This window comes from Mastomys coucha, unplaced genomic scaffold (assembly GCF_008632895.1).
Source record: "Mastomys coucha isolate ucsf_1 unplaced genomic scaffold, UCSF_Mcou_1 pScaffold5, whole genome shotgun sequence".
Classification (NCBI taxonomy): domain Eukaryota; kingdom Metazoa; phylum Chordata; class Mammalia; order Rodentia; family Muridae; genus Mastomys; species Mastomys coucha.
The window spans coordinates 75,284,024-75,304,427 of NW_022196911.1; the positions used below are offsets into that span (position 1 = coordinate 75,284,024).

The 20,404-nt window shown below is 40.0% G+C and overlaps 1 protein-coding gene across 4 annotated transcripts in view; it reads left to right on the plus strand.

Moving 5' to 3' along the window:
* Positions 1 to 20,404, plus strand: part of Nf1 (neurofibromin 1) — a 258,357-nt gene that overhangs the window by 219,944 nt on the left and 18,009 nt on the right. For all 4 annotated transcript variants that reach the window (XM_031355033.1, XM_031355032.1, XM_031355034.1 and 1 more), the window contains 12 exons: positions 1,926 to 2,119; positions 2,865 to 3,005; positions 3,570 to 3,849; positions 4,266 to 4,480; positions 5,065 to 5,126; positions 5,264 to 5,378; positions 6,005 to 6,106; positions 8,016 to 8,156; positions 10,446 to 10,572; positions 11,972 to 12,103; positions 13,216 to 13,351; positions 16,324 to 16,481. In XM_031355033.1, coding sequence (XP_031210893.1) covers positions 1,926 to 2,119; positions 2,865 to 3,005; positions 3,570 to 3,849; positions 4,266 to 4,480; positions 5,065 to 5,126; positions 5,264 to 5,378; positions 6,005 to 6,106; positions 8,016 to 8,156; positions 10,446 to 10,572; positions 11,972 to 12,103; positions 13,216 to 13,351; positions 16,324 to 16,481 — 1,803 coding nt within the window. The remainder of the gene's footprint in view (positions 1 to 1,925; positions 2,120 to 2,864; positions 3,006 to 3,569; positions 3,850 to 4,265; positions 4,481 to 5,064; positions 5,127 to 5,263; positions 5,379 to 6,004; positions 6,107 to 8,015; positions 8,157 to 10,445; positions 10,573 to 11,971; positions 12,104 to 13,215; positions 13,352 to 16,323; positions 16,482 to 20,404) is intronic.

Genomic DNA, 20,404 nt, shown 5'->3' on the forward strand with positions numbered 1-20,404 from the left:
AAAAAAAAAAAAAAAAAAAAAAAGATTTTAAGGAACTAGTTGCTTCCCTTTTTATAGTTGACTTGGAACTATGATTTTTATTGGACATATTTGTTGGTAGATGATGCCAGATCCAGAATCAGTACTGAGTTTGTTTTAATAAGTTTCATTAATTTAATATCTATTCTTCTTAACATCTGTCTACCTCCATACCCTGTAACTAACATAACTGCTGATCTTTGCCCAACTTCATTGCTCACATTTTCTTTTTTTGTTTGTTTGTTTGTTTGAGCCTCTCAGGAGACAGCTATATCAGGTTCCTGTCAGCAAGCACTTCTTGGCATCCACAACAGTATCTGGGTTTGGTGACTGTATATGGGATGGAGCTCCAGGTGGGGCAGTCTCTGGATGGCCTTTCCTTCAGTCGCTGCTCCACACTTTGTCTCCATATTTCCTCCCATGAGTATTTTGTTCCCTCTTCTAAGAAGGACTGAAGCTTCCACACTTTGATCTTCCTTCTTCTTGAGCTTCATGTGGTCTTTGAATTGTATTTGGGGTATTCTGAGCTTTTAGGCTAATATCCACTTATCAGTGAGTACATAGGATATTTTCTAGTTCTATCCATTTGCCTAAGAATTTCATGAATTTATTGTTTTTAATAGCTGAGTAGTATTCCTTTGTGTAAATGTACCACATTTTCTATATCCATTCCTCTGTTGAAGGACATCTGGGCTCTTTCTAGCTTCTGGCTATTATAAATAAAGCAGCTATGAACATAGTGGAGCATGTGTCCTTATTACATGTTGGAGCATCATCTGGCAATATGCCCAGGAGTGGTATAGCTGATCCTCAGGTAATACTATATCCAGTTTTCTGAGGAACTGCCAGAGTGGTTATACCAGCTTGCAATCCCACCAACAGTGGAGGAATGTTCCTCTTTCTCCACATCCTCGCCAGCATCTGCTGTCACCTCAATTTTCAAAGCTCCTTTTTTTTTTTTAAAGATTTATTATTTATTTTATGTATATGAATACACACTGTAGCTATACAGATAGTTGTGAACCTTCATATGGTTGTTGGGAATTGACTTTTTAAGATCTTTGCTCACTTCTGTCAACTCTGCTCGCTTTGGTCGACTCCACTTGCTCAGTCCCTGCTTGCTCAGGCCCAGAGATTTATTTATAAGTACACTGTAGCTGTCTTCAGACGCACCAGAAGAGGGCGTCAGATCTCATTATGGGTGGTTGTGAACCACTATGTGGTTGCTGGGATTTGAACTCAGGACCTTCAAAGAGCAGTCAGTGCTCTTAGCTGCTGAGCCATCTCTCCAGCCCTTCAAAACTCTTAAAGCTTATAATTATCAGTCAGTTTTTATATATCAATAAATTTTCAATTCACAAAACGCCCACATAGTAATTTTAGAGCCAATTGATAATGATACAAGCTGCCCACCTAGACTAGACAAGTTATCCCAATCATTCTATCCTTTTATGATATTCATAGCTACCTGTGGCTATTTAAGGCCACGGGGAATCTGGATCGTCTTTCTCTTCCTCCATCTTCCTTCCTTCCTTCTCTCCCCTCTCTCCCATTTCTAAAAATCTCCACCCACTTTGCTTTTCCACTGCCCAATCACAGGCTTCTTGTTGTATTAATATTTAAATTAACTGGGGGAAAATTCTGCTACATCCTTCATGATTGATTCTTTACTGAGGCTAGAGAGGTGGATCAGCAGTACTGGCTGTTCCTTCAGAAGACCCGGGTCCGATTGCCAGTACTCATGTAATGGCTCACAGTGGCTACAACTCTGGCCCCGGGGGATCAGACCCTATTTTCTGGCTTGTTAGAAACCAGGCCAGAACATACTCACCATACACATAAAAATTAAAATAAAATGTTTGTAATTTTCTTTGACTATCTACGCTAATGGAGTATTTTCTCCACAGGTATTGAATTGAAGCACCTTTGTTTGGAATATATGACCCCGTGGCTGTCAAATCTAGTCCGTTTTTGTAAGCATAATGATGATGCCAAACGACAAAGGGTTACTGCCATCCTTGATAAGCTAATAACAATGACCATAAATGAGAAGCAGATGTACCCTTCTATTCAAGCAAAAATCTGGGGGAGCCTTGGGCAGGTATTGAATTTACACTGATACTTATCTAGTGCCTCTTTTGTGCTAGTAATTCTTGGTTCCCACATTATGCAAAGCACACTGTTCTGTCCTTCAGAAGCATGCAGACACATACCCAGCCCTGTAAATCGCTAACACGTCTCAGAGCTCTCTTCCTTGCATAATTATATAGAGTTTAGCTGTAGACACCTGTTGTCATTCCTACTAAATAGTGTTTAAATATGTACTTAGCCCCTATATGCCACAGATCTCAGTCACCACTTCTTAATGTTAGTCAGAACATCTGCTTACATTTATAGTTGTAGCATAGACTATGATACAACTTTCTTAACCTGACAAGGGAGATGCACATTATTTCTTTAAAATAATCACTTAAGGAAGCAGTGCCCTTAACTTAGACAATGTTGTAAATCTAAATGACTTTAAATGGCTTTGGAGCCAGTTTTCTGACTGTATGATATCATTAAAGTAAGTAGATTGGTTATGTGTTACTGTCTTAGAGCACAGACATAGTGTCTAAGCAGCTGAAGATAGTCATGTAAAGATGTTCAAACTCTGAATACTGATCTTACTCTGAAAGAGAGAGTCAAGTGGCACCCTCATTCTTCCCTGGATGTTTTATAGGTCTCTAAGTCTAGAACTTTGAAAGTCTGGGGTAAGACAAGATGGCTATTACTTGGGCTCTTTTGAGTATTTCTTAATTATGGCAGCATACTTGACAGCAACATGGCTTTCCTTGTCTCACCAGATCACAGACCTGCTAGATGTTGTGCTTGACAGTTTCATCAAAACCAGTGCAACGGGAGGCTTAGGGTCTATCAAAGCTGAGGTGATGGCAGACACGGCTGTGGCTTTAGCTTCTGGGAATGTGAAGTTGGTGTCGAGTAAGGTAACCACTTCTTCTGTACCTCTTGGACTATGCCATTATATCTGTTTATCATCTTGAGAGTTTTTGTTTTGTAACTAGCTAAGTTTAAATAGGTTTATTTGAATGAGTGAGTGAGTGAGAGTGAGTGTGTGTGTGTGTGTGTGTGTGTGTGTGTGTGTGTATGCATGAATGTCTTTGTACACATGTAGAAGTCAGAGGATAATTTGTGGGAGTCAATTATTTCCTTCTACCAGATGGGTCCCATGGTATGGGGCTGGACAATGTGCACCTTAACCTGTTGAGCCATCTCATCAATCCTGAGTTTATTTTTTAAGATTTGCTTATTTTTCTTTTATGAGTACGTGTGCGATGTATGTACAGTGTCTGCAGAGATCAGAAGAGGGTGTCAGATTCCCTGGAACTGAAGTTGCAGATGGTTGTGAGCTGCCATGTGGGTGCTAGAAACCAGGGTTCCTTATAAGAGCAGCAGGTGCTCTTAACCTCTGATTTATCTCTCCAGCACCCTCAATTTTAGGTGTGATGGAACTTTTAGTCTTGTATTTTAAAACTTGTTCTTCTTTACAGGTTATTGGAAGGATGTGTAAAATAATTGACAAGACTTGCTTATCTCCAACTCCAACTTTAGAACAACATCTTATGTGGGACGATATTGCCATTTTAGCACGCTACATGCTGATGCTGTCCTTCAACAACTCCCTCGATGTGGCAGCTCATCTTCCCTATCTCTTCCATGTTGTCACTTTCTTAGTAGCCACAGGTCCCTTGTCCCTTCGAGCTTCCACACATGGGCTGGTCATTAATATCATTCACTCTCTGTGTACTTGTTCACAGCTTCATTTTAGTGGTAAGTTCCTAGAAGGTAATCTTTCTTTACTGGTTCTTTCTCAGCTTAACCTTACCTGACTGCTATAGGTTTCTTACTGTAATAGTATCAACTCACCAGGCCTTCAAGCAGTAATTTGAAATTTTATCAAACAAGAAAATAATAAAAATAACTTGACACCACAGAAAGCTACAATAAAGGCTTTCTTTGTCATGTAGATACTTATAATTTTCATATAACCTAAAAATTTATTATCAGTAGATAGTGTTGCATTACTAGTGCAGTTTTATTATATAGCCACTAACATTATACATTTAGAAATTTTATTTAGGTAACATGGTTGGGTGATTTTTGCATGATATTTACATTTTATTGAATTGAAGATGAAACTTATCACTTTAGAGTTAAAATATTGGTATTTTCTTTTTCTCTTACAGAAGAGACCAAGCAAGTTTTGAGGCTCAGTCTAACAGAGTTCTCATTACCCAAATTTTACTTACTGTTTGGCATTAGCAAAGTCAAGTCAGCTGCTGTCATTGCCTTCCGTTCCAGTTACCGGGACCGGTCCTTCTCCCCTGGCTCCTATGAGAGGGAGACTTTTGCTTTGACATCCCTGGAAACAGTCACAGAAGCTTTGTTGGAGATCATGGAGGTATAGATGGAAAAATGACAATAAACCAAATTAAAATCATATTTAAAGTGTGCAATGCAAAAGATGTAATGGCACAGGAAGAGGGAGAGACAGGTGGATTGTGCGAGTTTTAAGCCAGCTGAGTCTATATAGGGAATTCTAAGTCAGCCAGGCCTACATAGTAACACCTCATCTGAAAAAAAATTCTGTAATATACAGAAGAAATACTGGTTTATTCTATTACAGTACACATTGTCCTTTAGAATGTGTTTATTCTTTAAATTTATCTTACTTTGTGCATATGAATGTTTTGCCTACATGTATGTGTATACCACATGTGTGCCTGGTATCCAAGGGTCAGAGAAGAGTCCAGAAGAGGACATCAAATTCCCCAGAACTGAAGTTACGGATGGATATGACCCTCTTTGGACTCTGGAAACAGCTCACATCCTCTGCCAGAGCAAGTGCTCTGAACTGCCAAGCCATGTCTCCAGCCCATTCTAATGTGTTTTTTTTATAACAGATATCACTTACAGATGTGAGAATATTAAATATTCCTAGAATATTTATGTACACATATGTATTTAGAGTGTCCTGTTTTTCAGGCATGTATGAGAGATATTCCAACATGCAAGTGGCTGGATCAGTGGACAGAACTGGCTCAAAGGTGTGTCTTCAGTTGACTAGTAACTGGAACTGTGTGTATTGTTGAAAGTAGCTATTGCAGCAGCATCAGCAATCTTGTATTTATAATGTGCATACACACAAAGGTTTTCATAAGTTCCTTGGCTCTTTTCATTGCAGATTTGCATTTCAGTACAACCCGTCGCTGCAGCCAAGAGCTCTTGTGGTGTTTGGGTGTATTAGCAAACGTGTGTCTCATGGACAGATAAAGCAGATTATCCGAATTCTTAGCAAGGTACCTATTCCGCTTTTCCCAAAGATTTGTTCCAACTTACAAATTATACTTTGAGCTTTTAAAAACACACTAAAATGTAATAAATGGTAGCAGCACCGTAATTATTTATTTGTTAAGCATTCAAACTTTATTTTCCTTACTGCAATTCTTTGAAGCAATGAAATCTTACCTGTCTACCTTTAAGTTCAAGGTTGTGGCACATGCCTTTAATCCCAGCACTATAGAGACAGAGGTAGGCAGATTTATTTGAGAGTATGAGGTCAACCTGGTCTACATAAGTGAGTTCCAGGACAGCCAGAGCTACATACTTCAAAGGACTTGTCTCAAAAAGAAAAAGAAAATATCTTCCAAAAGGAGTATTTGCCTCTTTTCTAATCAGGTATCCTTAATCAGTCTTGAAAGCCATATAGCCTTAATATACAGCTATGTAATTTATAATTAATATAATAATGATCTTCTTATTAGAATGTAATATAGAAATATTTTTAAAATAGGTATAGAGTGTTCACCATTTTTAGAAATTGTCAAATACCTACATGTTTCTCAGCTAAATCTGAAGATTCATTATAGGAATTGATGTTTTATTTCAATGAAAAGTAAAACAAAGATTTCTGTTTCCCTAAAAGGCACTTGAAAGTTGTTTAAAAGGACCTGACACTTACAACAGTCAAGTTCTGATAGAATCTACGGTGATAGCACTAACAAAATTACAGCCGCTTCTTAATAAGGTAATCATTGGTACTGACTCAGCGTGGGCTTTTCTTATACAGAGTTTAGGAAATGGGATGGATTGAAGAGAAATATAAAGAAGAAATTATAGTCAACGTGGAGCCTCTTGTCACAGAGTTAGAAAATAAGGGGGAGTGGCCTAGCCTGGTGGCCCATACTTTTAACCCATCACTCATGAAGAAACAGGTTGATTTCTGTTATTGAGAGACCAGCCTGGTCAACATAGCAAATCCCAGGACAGCTAGGGCTACATAGAAAATACTTGTCTCGCCGGGCGGTGGTGGCACATGCCTTTAATCCCAGCACTTGGGAGGCAGAGGCAGGTGGATTTCTGAGTTCAAGGCCAGCCTGGCCTACAGAGTGAGTTCCAGGACAGCCAGGGCTATACAGAGAAAACCCTGTCTCGAAAAACCAAAAAAAGAAAAAGAAAATACTTGTCTCAAAAGGAAGGGAGGTGGGGTAGAGAAAGAAGGATGGGGAGAGAGGTGGGGTGGAGAAGAAAGGAAAGGAAGGGTTGATTTGAAAGAGGATATAAGAAGAAACTGTGGGCAAAGTGGAACCTGTGGGGCTGGTGAGATGGCTCAGCGGGTAAGAGCACTGACTGCTCTTCCTAAGAGCCTGAGTTCAAATCCCAACAACCACATGGTGGCTCACAACCACCCATAATGAGATCTGATGCCCTCTTCTGGTCTGTCTGAAGACAGCTACAGTGTTCTTATTTATAATAATAAATCTTTTTTTTAAAAAAAAAAGTCTGTGTCACAAGTCATAGTAGTTTGAAGTAGAGAATGAATAAATATAGAGTATCTTTTCTCCTATGTTTAATTATTTGTGATATTTTTTTCTCTTTGGTACTAGAAGAAAGTTGAGCTGGGTGGTGGTGGTGCAGCCTTTAGTCCCAGCACTGGGGAGGCAGAGGCAGGTGATCTTTGTGATTTTGAGACCAACCTGATCTACAGAGCAAGTTCAAGGACAGCCACAGCTACCTAGAGATAATCCTGTCTTGGGGGGGAAAAAGAGTTGAGTATCACATATGTATCTTGTAGTGCTTAGAGATATACAAGTAGTAAACAAAGTTCATAAGTGGCCTGTGTCTGGGATGGGTATGGATGTTGAGACATAGACAAATAAAGCCAGTAAACTACCACTCGGTGTGTTGGTTAGTGGTCACTGCTGTAGGGGATATAAAGCCAGGAACAGTGTACCTGCTCATCAGAGGAATCTGTATGCTAGCTTAGGGCGTAATTGAAGGTAGAGTACTTGCATAGCATGTATTAGGCCCTGGGTACAGTCTCCATTGAGGGAAGGGAAGAGTAGGAGGGAGGCATGGAATACATATGAATAAGAGTTTATACTAGCAAGAGTGATAAGAAGTTAAAAGGCTAGTATCTAACTAGAGTTAGAAATAAGTAGGACAGTGGGGTGATAAATAGACCATCCTACTAGAGTTGATAGAGAAAGGTATAAAGATTGAGTAGAATCATTCTAGCATTCAGCACTCTTCAGGAAGGAGTTTGGAAATGATCACTTCCTAGGTGTCAGTATGATAAAAGCAGGACACTGGTGACCCAGAGAAGGGAAAAGGACAGTTAGCCTGGACACTGTCTGTAGTGTAACCAGGAAGTGGCAGGTGCCAGTCTGCTATAGAGAATCTGCCAACTCTGGGCACTGGATTTGGCATCCAAGCATTGGGGAAAATCCGGAGGAAGCTTGCTCTCTCAGGCTAGCTTATGGTCGTTGTAATCAGATACATGGAACTGGCCAAGTGCTCATCTGTCTGTTCGTGTTTCTCAAAGGAGAGAGAGGACAGTCACTTGGTAGGCAGCCTGCTCTGGTTTCTGCTGCAGCATCGTGGAAGACAGTATGTCTTGGTTCACCTCACTCACTGGAGCATGTCTCCTTTTCCAGGACTCGCCACTGCACAAAGCCCTCTTTTGGGTTGCTGTGGCTGTGCTGCAGCTAGATGAGGTCAACTTGTATTCAGCCGGCACTGCACTTCTGGAACAAAACCTGCACACCTTGGATAGTCTCCGGATATTCAATGACAAGGTGCGTAAGCTGTCCTCTGAGGCCACATTGCTCACAATGAGTCGTCTCAGCCTTGTCTCCTATGGCTCTCTTGATGTCAAAAGAGGTCCATAATCTAAACATTACGATAGTGTGTTTTATTGTGAGTATAGTTCCTTAGTAGCTCACTAAAAACTGCTTAATCCATAGCTCCTATATAAAAATAGCCAAGAACTGTGTGCCCTACCATTAGTGATTAGAATAGTAGTAAGTAGGGCCAGAAAGATGGCTCAGCAGTAAGGGTTCTGACTATCCTTCCCAGCACTTCCATGGCGGCTCACAGCCACCTCTAGCTGCAGTCCCAGGAATCTAGTGCACAAGCATACGTGGAAGCAAAACACTCATGCACATAAAATAAACAAATATGTTTTTTTATCTTAAAATAATACTGAAGAGGAATAAGAGCTATCACACCAGGCCCTGTGTATTCATTACTGGTTATTTAGTAGCATTCTTCATCCTTGTTTATTTTTATTTATAATGTGTATGTATGACTATTTTTTCAGTTATTCAATAAGAAAACTTATTTTTATTGACAGTGCACTTGAAGAAAAATCTGTAGAGTTAATAACAAATAAGGAAGTTGGAGACTACAGACAGTTTTTGCCCAGTCTCACTTTAAAGTATACCATTAGCAGCCCCCTTCACACTGATCAACGTAAGTAGGGGGTTAGATTTTGGTTCTGAGTACAGAGGATAAAATAAAGGAGCCCAGAATTGGTCTAGTGATGTGGCTTAGCATGCAGAGGCACTTACCACCCAGCCTGACGACCTCAGTTCAGTTCCCAGGCCTCACACAGTGGAGGCACATGTGTGCTAAGTAAATGGAAACTGTTATTTCAAAGCCAATCCAAAAGCATGCTCCTTTTGTTTTGGAGAAAAACAAACAGCTTAAGAAAAAAGAGAATGTTCTTTTGAAGAAAATGTGTGCACATGTGCACACACTATCTTGAAATGAACTGGGCTATGTGGAAACAGAACATGGCCTGAGTCTGAAGGTAACCTGGTCTAAAGTGTGTGTGTGTGTGTGTGTGTGTGTGTGTGTGTGTGTGTGTGTGTGTGTGTGTGTTTGTGTGTGTGTTTGTTTGTGGTATAGAATATTTCCCTGCATGTATACCATATGTGTAGCACATGTGTGCCTGGTCTGGTGCCCCTGAGGTTAGAAGAAGGGATCAGATCATCTGGAACTGGAGTTACAGGTGTATGTGAACTGCCTTATAGGAGTTCTGGGAAGCGTACTCAGGTCCTCTGTAAGAGCAGCAAGTGCTCTTAACTACTACTGTGCCATCTTTCCAGCCTCTAAAGTACTTGCTCAGTGTATATAGTGTGACCCAAAACAGCTGGAAGTCTAGGAAATGTGAAACTAAATTATAGGTAGAAGATACCTTGAAGTTCATCAGTCAGACCTCTGTTCACAAAATGGAAAGGAGTAAAGAAGTTACTGGAATATGTCTGGTTCTGAGCTAGCCCCTTCTCTACTAAGTTCATTGCTCTGCTCTGGAATTGATTGAGATTACGGTGGTTACAAGTAATGGCTAGCTATTGGCTATTTGTATGTTAAGAATATTTACAAATAAAACAAATATCTGAAGACATACTCTCTTTCCTACCTTCACATCAGAGTTAATAAAGCTTATTAAAATCAACAGACTATTCTTTGGGATGGTAGAGTTAGAGTAATAGTGCTTGTCTTTAGGTCCTACTCCTCGAGTGACTGAGGCAGAGGCAACACAGTGTGGAGTCCCTATAGGAATTGGACATCAGCAGACAAGTGGAGCTGGGCATTTGATTAGTGACTATAATCTTAGTACTTGAGAGGTATAGACACAGAATCAGGAGTGAGCCAGCCTTTGCTACAGAGCAGGTTCATACAGCTCAGTGGTAAGAGTACTTGCTTAGCATGAATAAGGCTCTAGGTTCAATCCCCAGGAACCCCTGACCCCAACACACACACACACACACCCCATGTTATAAATTAAAGCAATTTGAGTTATCTACTATCTTATTATTTATCTTTTTTACTGTCCTATATCACTTAATTTATAGTAGCTTAAATGTTCTTATAGGGGTGTCTGCTATCTAAAAATAATTTCTCTGAAACTGAAAGAATTATTTAGCATGTGAGAACTGTTCAACACAAGTAAAAACAGTGAGTTTTTAAGAAAAATATGAGCCAAGAATATAAGGTAGACTTGGGTTTCTAGTACTGGAAAATGAAAAGGGAAATTTCTGTGTGAACTCCACCATCTACTTCCTGATTGTTTTTAATAGAGTCCAGAAGAAGTGTTTATGGCAATCCGGAATCCTCTGGAATGGCACTGCAAGCAAATGGATCACTTTGTTGGACTCAATTTCAACTCTAATTTTAACTTTGCACTAGTTGGACACCTCTTAAAAGGTAAAGAGGCTTTTTGTTAGAATGTTTCATGAAATTGTATCTAGAAGACAAAAGTAACTAAGAAGAATTGATTACTTGAGATAAATTGCTGTAATCAAACTTACATGTTTTACTTTAAAATGAAAACTATATCTGTATAAGTTGTTTCAATTAGCATTTAATTAGAACCTAGTTTATATATCAGACCTTAAAAGATCAAAGTAGTTAATAGTAAAATTCCCCCAAGACTTAGTTGCTGTGTTACTGGTTACTAGAAAGCTGCACATGATGGTATTTCAGTGTACATATTGCAAATGTTATTGTACAAATTGAATCAAGAAGGCTTAGGGATGAGCTCAGCCATAGAACACTTGGGTTCAGTTTCCAGCATTGCCAAGGAATGAAAGAGATTTTCAGTTTAGAGCACGCTGCTATTCAGACACAATCATAGACACTCTGTGACTGGTTTCTAACCTGTTTTCAATCAGTGCTCTTACTGTGAACCATAGAGTCTGCCATTCTGGTGCCTCTTTCAGTTTTCATTGCTCTTTCTATAGCTAACCATCTCCAACTAGACTAGAGCTAATGTGCTTCTACCTAGCTTTTGCTGCTTATTGCCAGCTTTATAGCTTCAGAGCCATACTTTAATAAGGTGCTTAGTTATTAAATAAATAAATAAATAAATAAATAAATAAATAAATAAATAATGTTAAGCCAGGCATGATGGTACCTACCTTTAATATCAGCACTTGGGGAGGCAGAGGCAGGTAGATGTCTGTCTGTGAGTTCAAGGGCACCCTAGTCCTTAGCTTCATAGTAAAACACTATCCCAAAGATCAGTAAAACAAAAAACAAAAATAAGGAAGCAAAAATAAAAGAAAAAAATTTTAACGATGTATTTATTTATTTACAAGTGATTTGCTTGTGCGTATGTATGTGTAGTACCTGTGTACTTGTTACCTGAGAACTAGAGGTGTAGGCAGTTGTGAACCCCTCTGTGGAAACCAAACCCTGGTCCTTAACTGCTGAGTCATTGCTGTAGTCCCAAAGGAGAAACACATTTTAAATATTAGCACCCTTCCTTCAAATGAAGTCTCAAGGGGAACTCTGGTGCGCAGTTTTGTTTGTATTTATTTCTAACTTCTGTGCTTCTTTAGGAGATGGAAAAGTCAAGAATGCACTTTGTTTCCTAATGCCTTCTCCTTTAGGGTTTCAGGAACACCCTCTTCTACACATTTTGTAGTACTTAATCTTATGTATGATTAACTTCACATTTTTATGCTTTACCTTCACAAATGGCTATTCTTGGATGGCAGGAATTTTCCTTTTCTTGTAGAGTTACATGTCACAGCATAAGAGCTCAAACATTTGTTCATGGACTAATTAACTGGTTATTTGTTTTTTTTTTTTCTTTTTATAGGGTACAGGCATCCTTCACCTGCCATTGTTGCAAGAACAGTCAGAATTTTGCATACACTACTAACTCTCGTTAACAAACATAGAAATTGTGACAAATTTGAGGTGAATACACAGAGTGTGGCTTACTTAGCAGGTAAACGCACAAAATTGACTAAATCAGCCTGAGTCTACCGTTGTCTTAGAATCACCAAATGATTCCCTTGCCTAGCTATGGGTCTTTGCAGCTGGTCTATAGTCCAATAGAACATGGCAGTTCAGTCCTTTGGTATTTGAAGATGTAAAGGTTTTGCCAAAATATTTTCATTATAAAAGAATTTGTACTGAAATCTGAAATATAGTAAAATCAAATTGCCTCAGCCCATCACAGCATGCCATTATAGCCTTCTCTTCTGTCCTCTGTGTAAATTTCATAAACATCACTTGTTATTAGCCTCTCAAAATGGGCATGATGCTTCAAACCAATCTACTACTGTCTCCACTCCAGTCTCCTACCCGGCTTCTGCCTTTTCAGTATTAATTCTTTGCGCTGTTTGACCTGGGGTACCTGTCCATTCCCCACTATTTTTTTTAAAGAATTTTTAAAATTTATTTTAACTATATGAGTACACTGTAGCTGTCTTCAGACACACCAGAAGAGGGCATTGAATCCCATTACAGATGGCTGTGAGCCTCCATGTGGTTGCGGGAAATTGAACTTAGGACTTCTGGAAGAGCAGTCAGTGCTCTTAACCATGAGCCATCTCTCCAGCCCCCAATCCCCACTATTTTACAAAGTGCTTTTGTATGTCTTTTCCGACATCTCTACTGTATTCTACTCACAGAATGCAGTTTGCAGTATGGCTTAATGGAAGATGCCCATTCTCACTTTAGCAAATTTCTGGGTTTGCCAGATTGTTTTGTTTGAAGCATGCAGCCTTGAACAAACCATTTTACATCCCAAAATATTTTATCAGTGCATTTCAGATATATGCCCTGCCTACTTTTTGTGATTATTGAAAGCAGATATATAGTCAAGTGCTTGAGAAAGTAAGGTGTTTATCAGATTGCTTTGTTTCATGTTTATGCAGTCTTCCAAAGCAGTCTGTAAACTCTTGAGGATAAGTCTACCCTGCGTGTTTATACTCTCCATCCTCTCGCTTTCCAGGGCTCTTTATTTACACATAAAATAGTACATGGTAATAGTAATAGCTTCTTAAGGTTGGAAGAAATGACGCCTGTTTTATCAGCTTTTCCTTTTCCTGTTAGCTCTACTCACAGTATCCGAAGAGGTTCGAAGTCGCTGTAGCCTCAAGCATAGGAAGTCCCTTCTTCTTACTGATATTTCAATGGAAAATGTTCCTATGGATACATATCCCATTCATCACGGTGACCCCAGCTATAGGTAAGTGGACACAGCCTCATGATTACATAGCTGTAGTCAGGCTTGAGTTTCCATGTGATGGAGACCAGCAGCAGAGGACTCTAGAAGGGAGCAGAGTGGCAGCTCCAGATGGGCTAACAAGTGTAGCTATCAAAATTTGCTCTACAGGTGCATGGTATTTCATATAGGCAGTATTAAAGTTATTCTAGTCTCTCTGATATTATTATTAGCTCATTCCTTTAAACACAAAACATTTGAATAAGGAAGAAAGACCTAACATGAGATACAAGCACCATTGCATCCCTGATGATAAGAACTAAGAATGGACAGAAGGGTTGCCTGAGTGGGTAAAAGCACTTATATTCCTGCAGAGGTCTCAGGTTCTCTCGGTTCCCAGCACCTGCATAATTGCTTGTAGCCATCTGTAGCTTAAGTTCCAGAGGATCTGACATTCTCATTGGACTACCTTGGAGGACAACAGACACATTAAACATACACATACATGCAGGCAAGACACTCATACACATAGAGTAAATAAATATTTTAAGAAATAATGGGCCGGGCGGTGGTGGCGCATGCCTTTAATCCCAGCACTTGGGAGGCAGAGGCAGGCGGATTTCTGAGTTCGAGGCCAGCCTGGTCTACACAGTAAGTTCCAGGACAACCAGGGCTATGCAGAGAAACCCTGTCTCGGAAAAAAAAGAAAAAGAAAAAGAAAAAGAAAAGAAATAACAATGATAAAAAGTAATGTAGATTGGTAAAAACATTCACATGAACTGTTTATTAATGCCATTAACATTTAAAACCTTTCTATAGTGTAGTTTTATTGTTATTGCTTTGATGCAAGCTCTCTCTCTGTGTCTCTTGCTGGTCTGGAACTCACTATGTAAAGTAGTCTGACCTTGAATTCAGAGAGATCTTCCCCCACCAAGTGCTAGAATTAAAGGCGTTCACCACCATGCCCAGTTTCTACAGCGTAGGTTCGTATGAGAGAATCATAAAATTATGACTACTGTTATGCATGGCTTTGTGTAGGGTTTTTTTTCCCTAATATAACATGAAGTTACATAAAAATTCCATCTTTAGGGTATTATTCTATAATATGAATTAAACATCTTTAAAGTTTGATACAGTGTTGAACATAGGAAAGTAATCTTTGAGACAGTATGTCATTAAACTTACTAATATCTTGCTTTTGTATAATAGAAAGACTCCTCCCCAAGGACTTGACTGAGACTGCAACAGTGTATGCAGGTTTTCCTAATAAACACAGTGCTCAGAAACCTTACTCTTTAGCTATTGCCATGAGTTTACTTCTTTGAACCTTCTTTTGGTTAAGGAAAGGAAAAAGTAATATAGTTACCTGTATTCAGGAAAACTTAATTCTCAAACTTAATTTTATCAGTTTTTAAATAATTCAGTAATACAATTGCCTATTTAGACTTATTTTCCTTGATTATAAAATTCAGTGCAATCAGTTCAAGAGATCTATTACTCAGCATCAGTTAATGACAATGTATTTATTCTGTATTTTAAAAGTGCTAAGATAATGGATATTAAGTGTTCTCACCATGGGCTGGCAAGATGGCTCAGCAGGTAAGAGCACTGACTGCTCTTCGGAAGTTCCTGACTTCAAATCCCAGCAACCACATAGTGGCTCACAACCACCCGTAATGAGGTCTGACGCCCTCTTCTGGTGCATCTGAAGACAGCTACAGTGCACTTATTTATAATAGTAAATAAATCAAGGCTCACAACTATCTGTATAGCTACAATGTACTCATACACATAAAATAAATTTAAAAATCTTTAAAAAAAAGTATTCTCAGGGCTGGCGAGATGGCTCAGCGGGTAAGAGCACCGACTGCTCTTCCGAAGGCTGCGAGTTCAAATCCCAGCAACCACATGGTGGCTCACAACCACCCATAATGAGATCTGACTCCCTCTTCTGGTATGTCTGAAGTCAGCTACAGTGTACTCATGTATAATAATAAATAAAAATCTTTAAAAAAAAAAAGTATTCTCACCACAATAAATGACAAATATGTAAGGCAATATATGTCATATATTAGCATACTTAGGCATCTTCAAATACATTTTTTAAAAACATCTTGTTCAATAAAAATATACAATTTTTTCTTGTCAAATTAAAAAGGTTGAAGCCATATGTGATAGCAAATGCCTGTGGTCCCAACCCTTACAAGGTGGAAACAGGAGGATCCAGAATTCAAGGTCATCTTTAGCCATATATGAGTTTGAGGCCAGCCTCAGCTACCTAAGACCCTGTTTCAAAGACAAACAAAATAGGAGCAAGAGGTGTAGCTCAGTTGATAGAAGATTTTTTTCTGGTATGCTGAAGGCCCTGAGTTCAGTCCCAGTGCTACAGAAAACTGACTGACTGTGGCGTACACACCTGTCTTCTTGGCACCTGGGAAATAGAAGCAGGAACATCAGAAGTTCGGTGTCATCCTTGGCTTCATAGCAAGTTTGAGGCCAGCCTGGGCTCAGTCAATAAATATATAAGTCACTCTGGGTTTCACCAGTTTAGGGGTAAAATACTAGCCATGCATGCATGAGGTTCTGGATTCAATCTCTGTCCTGAAGAAAAGAAAAAAGTTAATAAAATTATGCAGTATAGCTCTTCCTGTTTAACTTTCTGGGGATATAGTAAAAGTTGTACACTAAGAGCCAGCTGTAATGGTATATATCTGTATTTCTAGCATTCTGGAAAGTATGGCAGGAGGATTGGAAATTCAAGATCAACTTGGAATACATAGCAAGTTCTGGACCAGCCTGGGCAACTTAATGGGAACTTATCTTGGGGGGAAAAAAAAGGAAAAGAAGTTTATTTCCTATAGCTCTTTAAAGTGCAGTTTTTTAATTAATTGATTGCCATTGTTAGGAAATAAGACAGCTATTAGGAATGAGTGAACAGTGGTTATATTTATTATCTTCTTGTTAATTAATTCTTCTAAATTGTTTAAAATTTTCAGGACACTAAAGGAGACCCAGCCATGGTCCTCTCCCAAGGGTTCAGAAGGATACCTTGCAGCCACCTACCCAGCTGTAGGCCAAACCAGTCCCCGAGCCAGGAAATCCATGAGTTTGGACATGGGACAGCCTTCTCAGGCCAACACAAAAAAATTGCTTGGTTAGTTTATCTTTGTATAAATTTTTATATTATTGTTAATGTGAAAATGGTTAGTTACTTTCCCTCTTGGAAAATTATTTGAAACTATTTAGATTGCCAACATTTTTTTTTTCTGAGACAGGGTTTCTCTGTGTAGCCTTGGCTGTCCTAGAACTCACTCTGTAAACCAGGCTGGCCTCGAAGTCAGAAATCCACCTGCCTCTGCCTCCCAAGTGCTGGGACTAAAGGCGTGCGCCACCACCGCCCGGCTAACATTTTTTGATGTAACAAAATCTTTTGTGACTTTTTAATTTAATTTATTTTATGAGTATGATTGACTTGTCTGCATGTGTATGGATGTATACCACATGTGTACCTGGTGCCCATGGCTGCCAGAAGGGCATTATATCCCTTGGAACTGAAGTTACAGACATTTGTGAGCTTCCTGTGGGTGCTGGGAACTGATGCCAGATCCTCTGGAAGAGCAGCAAGTGTTCTTACTCACTGACCCATCTCTCTAGCCCTTGTGTGGCTTTCAAAGGGAGTTTGATTTTAATAGATGTGTTTGGTTCAGCCATATCGTCAGACAGAGAAATGAGAATGAGACTTTGGAATGGCTTTGAGTTTGATGTTTGATTTGGTTTTTATTTCTGTGGTTTTTTTTTTTTTTAAGATTTATTTATTTATTACATGTAAGTACACTATAGTTGTCTTCAGACACACCAGAAGAGGGCGTCAAATCTCATTCTGGATGGTTGTGAGTCACCATATCGTTGCTAGGATTTGAACTCAGAACCTTTGGAAGAACAGTCGGTGCTCTTAACCACGAGCCATCTCTCCAGCCCTATTTCTGTGTTTTCAATGTCTATTTTCTTTCTTTTTTTTTTTTAATTTTTTTTAAGGTTTATTTTATTTATTTTATGTGTATGAATACACTGTAGCTGTACAGATAGCCGTGAGCTATCATGTGTGTGGCTGCTGGGAATTGAACTCAGGACCTCTGCTGGCCCTGCTCGCTCCGGTCCGCTTGCTCCGGCGTAATTCACTGTAGCTGTCTTCAGATGCACCAGAAGAGAGCGTCAGATCTCATTACGGGTGTTTGTGAGCCACCATGTGGTTGGCGGGATCCGAACTCAGGACCTTTGGAAGAGCAGTCAGTGCTTTTACCTGCTGAGCCATCTCGCCAGCCCTCAATGTCTATTTTCAAGTACTGTGGCTTTTGATTTGTGGGCCGTAGATGGTAGTGATCAGAGTCATTAGATATCTAGAGGAAAGGAGGCACTGCTGTACTAGAAATGGTAAATGTTCCCTAAAGTACTGTTCGAAAGTAGAATGCATCACTGAGATCTGGAACCACATAATCTTTGAAACAACCAAAACACAAGGTATTCTTTAATCACTGTAAGACAATATTCCTTTTAGAAATTCTTATCTGTGTGTGTGCACATAGACAGGTGGACATTGGAGGCCAGTCTTGGACTGTCAGTTCTCTCTTTCCACCTTTATGTGAGTTCTGGGCATTGGACTCAGGTTGTCAGGCTGCAAGGCAAGTGCTTTTACCCACTGAGCCATCTTGTCTGCCTAAGATAATGATTCTTGACAGTTACATTGCTCAGTTCTATCAACATTCTGTAAGAAGTACTTGCACAATGCTAAGCCTTTCATGTCCAGTAACTGATAAGTGAGTTCCTGAAAGAACATTCACTGACCCACAGAGCAAGTGTGAGGCAATGCTTGCCCTTCATTGGCTGACGTTTTGATTGTTACTCAGCTCTATCGATGTGTCTAACCTGTGATAAAATTTGAGTGTGGAGCAGTTGGCTGTGGGTCAGAGCATCATAGCAGTCACATGGGAAAGGAGGCTGGAGAAGTGCAGAACGGCTGTGAGAGACAGCTGGCTGAGGTGGTGCTTAGCTCTAGTCCCAGCTCCTCTCTGCAGAGGCAGATGCATCTCTATGAGATCAGCCTGGTCTATGCAGTGAGTGCCTGGAGAGCCAGGGATACGTGGAAAGATCGTGTCTCAAAACAACACCAAAGACTTCCATGCTAAGAGATTCACCATATCATATATCCAACAGAGATCTTCACTAAGGAAGGAACAAGATGCAGTTTTTATTTTTTAGGGCTCATTTTCCTGACAGCTGTGTAGGGAAAAGTCTTTTTCAAGGGGACGATTTACAAGATTGGTTGGGCAATCAATCTAAGGGGAAAACCTAGAGCCAGCACACACTAAGGCAGGAGCTCTATGGATAGTGACCAGGAAAGAGTGATGGACAGGATAGAAAGAAAGAAGACTGTAAAAGATGTCATAGCTTTCTGGCTTCAAAAACTGTCAATCAGGTGTGATTGTGCTGCCATTGATTCTCCTGAGGTAAAGGCCAGTTAGAGGCCAGCCTAGGCCACATAACATGTTTCAGGCCAGCCCAGGCCACATAACGTGTTTCAAGCCAGCCCAGGCTAAATAGTGGACCCCATTAGTAAATAAAATGAAATAAAATAAAAACTAAATTAAATAGCACTTCCCTGGGTGGGTTGAAACTATTGTTTTCTACTGCTAACTATATATCTAGAGGAAAACAAGCCAGTGTGCTGAAGAGGCAGCTGCAGTCTGTGTGGACGGCAAGACTTGTCATAAGAACCAAGCAAAGGAGGCAACCTCAGTGTCTGCCCATTAGTGCACAGATAAGGAAAGCATAGCTTCACAGATCTACAAGTAGTAGCCAAAAAATGAAATCCTGTAATTGGTGACAGGATGGATAAAATTAGAGATTATTATGTTAAATAAGCCAGGCTCTCATGAGTGTTAAGGACTGATGTCTTAGGATTTCCATTTCTATGAAGAAACTCTGTGACCAAGGCAAATCTTATAAATGAAAACATTTAATCGGGGCTGGCTTACAGATTCAGAGGTTCAGCCCATTATCATCAAGGCAGGAACATGGCAGCATCCAGGCAGGCATAGCATGGTGCAGGAGGAGGTCTATGTCTTGTTCCGAAGGCAAACAGAAGACTGACCTCCAATCAGCTAGCAGGAGGGTCTCAACGCCCATCCCAACACTGACATACTTCATCCAACAAGGCCACACCTACTCCAACAAGGTCACACCCACTAAGAGTGGCACTCCCTAGGCAAAGCACATTCAGACCATCACAGAGACTGGTGGGCAGTAAGGAGCAGGAAGGCTGCTGTGCTCTTGTACCTAGGGTGACTGTGGGGAGCAAAAGTACACACCTACACTTCAAAGCTAGGAGACACTGAGTGTGTCCATCTTAAAGAACCCATCAATGAACTGGGTTTGATGAGGCATGCTCAGTGGCAGGTGGATCTCTGTGAGTTCAAAGACACCCAGAGTTACATAATGAGAGACTGTCTCAAAAACCAAACAAACTGATAAATATTTGAAGAGTTAGATAATTGAGCTGTGGGAAGAGAAGGAGATGACAGTACAAGAAAAGGGACAAGCTCAGTTGTGTGCAGCCTACCTCCAAGCACTATAGAAGCACTAGTAGGTTTCAGGAAACTAGAATTTCAGCCTGGTCAGTACAGGATCCTTAGCAGTGTGACTACAGCCTAACCACTTAACCACTCATGGCTTCTTCCCTTTTCATGAAAGGAAGAAACTGACCTAGGTGTGTAGATTCCTTTGGCCTTGATATTTGTGATTTATGATTATTCATTAGTCTTGGTGCATGAGGGCAACAGAATACTGTACTGTCAAATATCACTTGTCAGATCTTGTAATATTGGCTTCAATTCTGCCTTTAAGAATGAATTCATTTAAGATATACATTTCAGACTTTTCCCTTTTCCCATGTGTGTGCTTCTGAGTATTAAACCAGGGCATAGCTGGGCAGTGGTCGTGTACGCCTTTAATCCCAGCACTTGGGTGGCAGAGGCAGGTGAATTTCTGAGTTCGAGGCCAGCCTGGTCTACAGAGTGAATT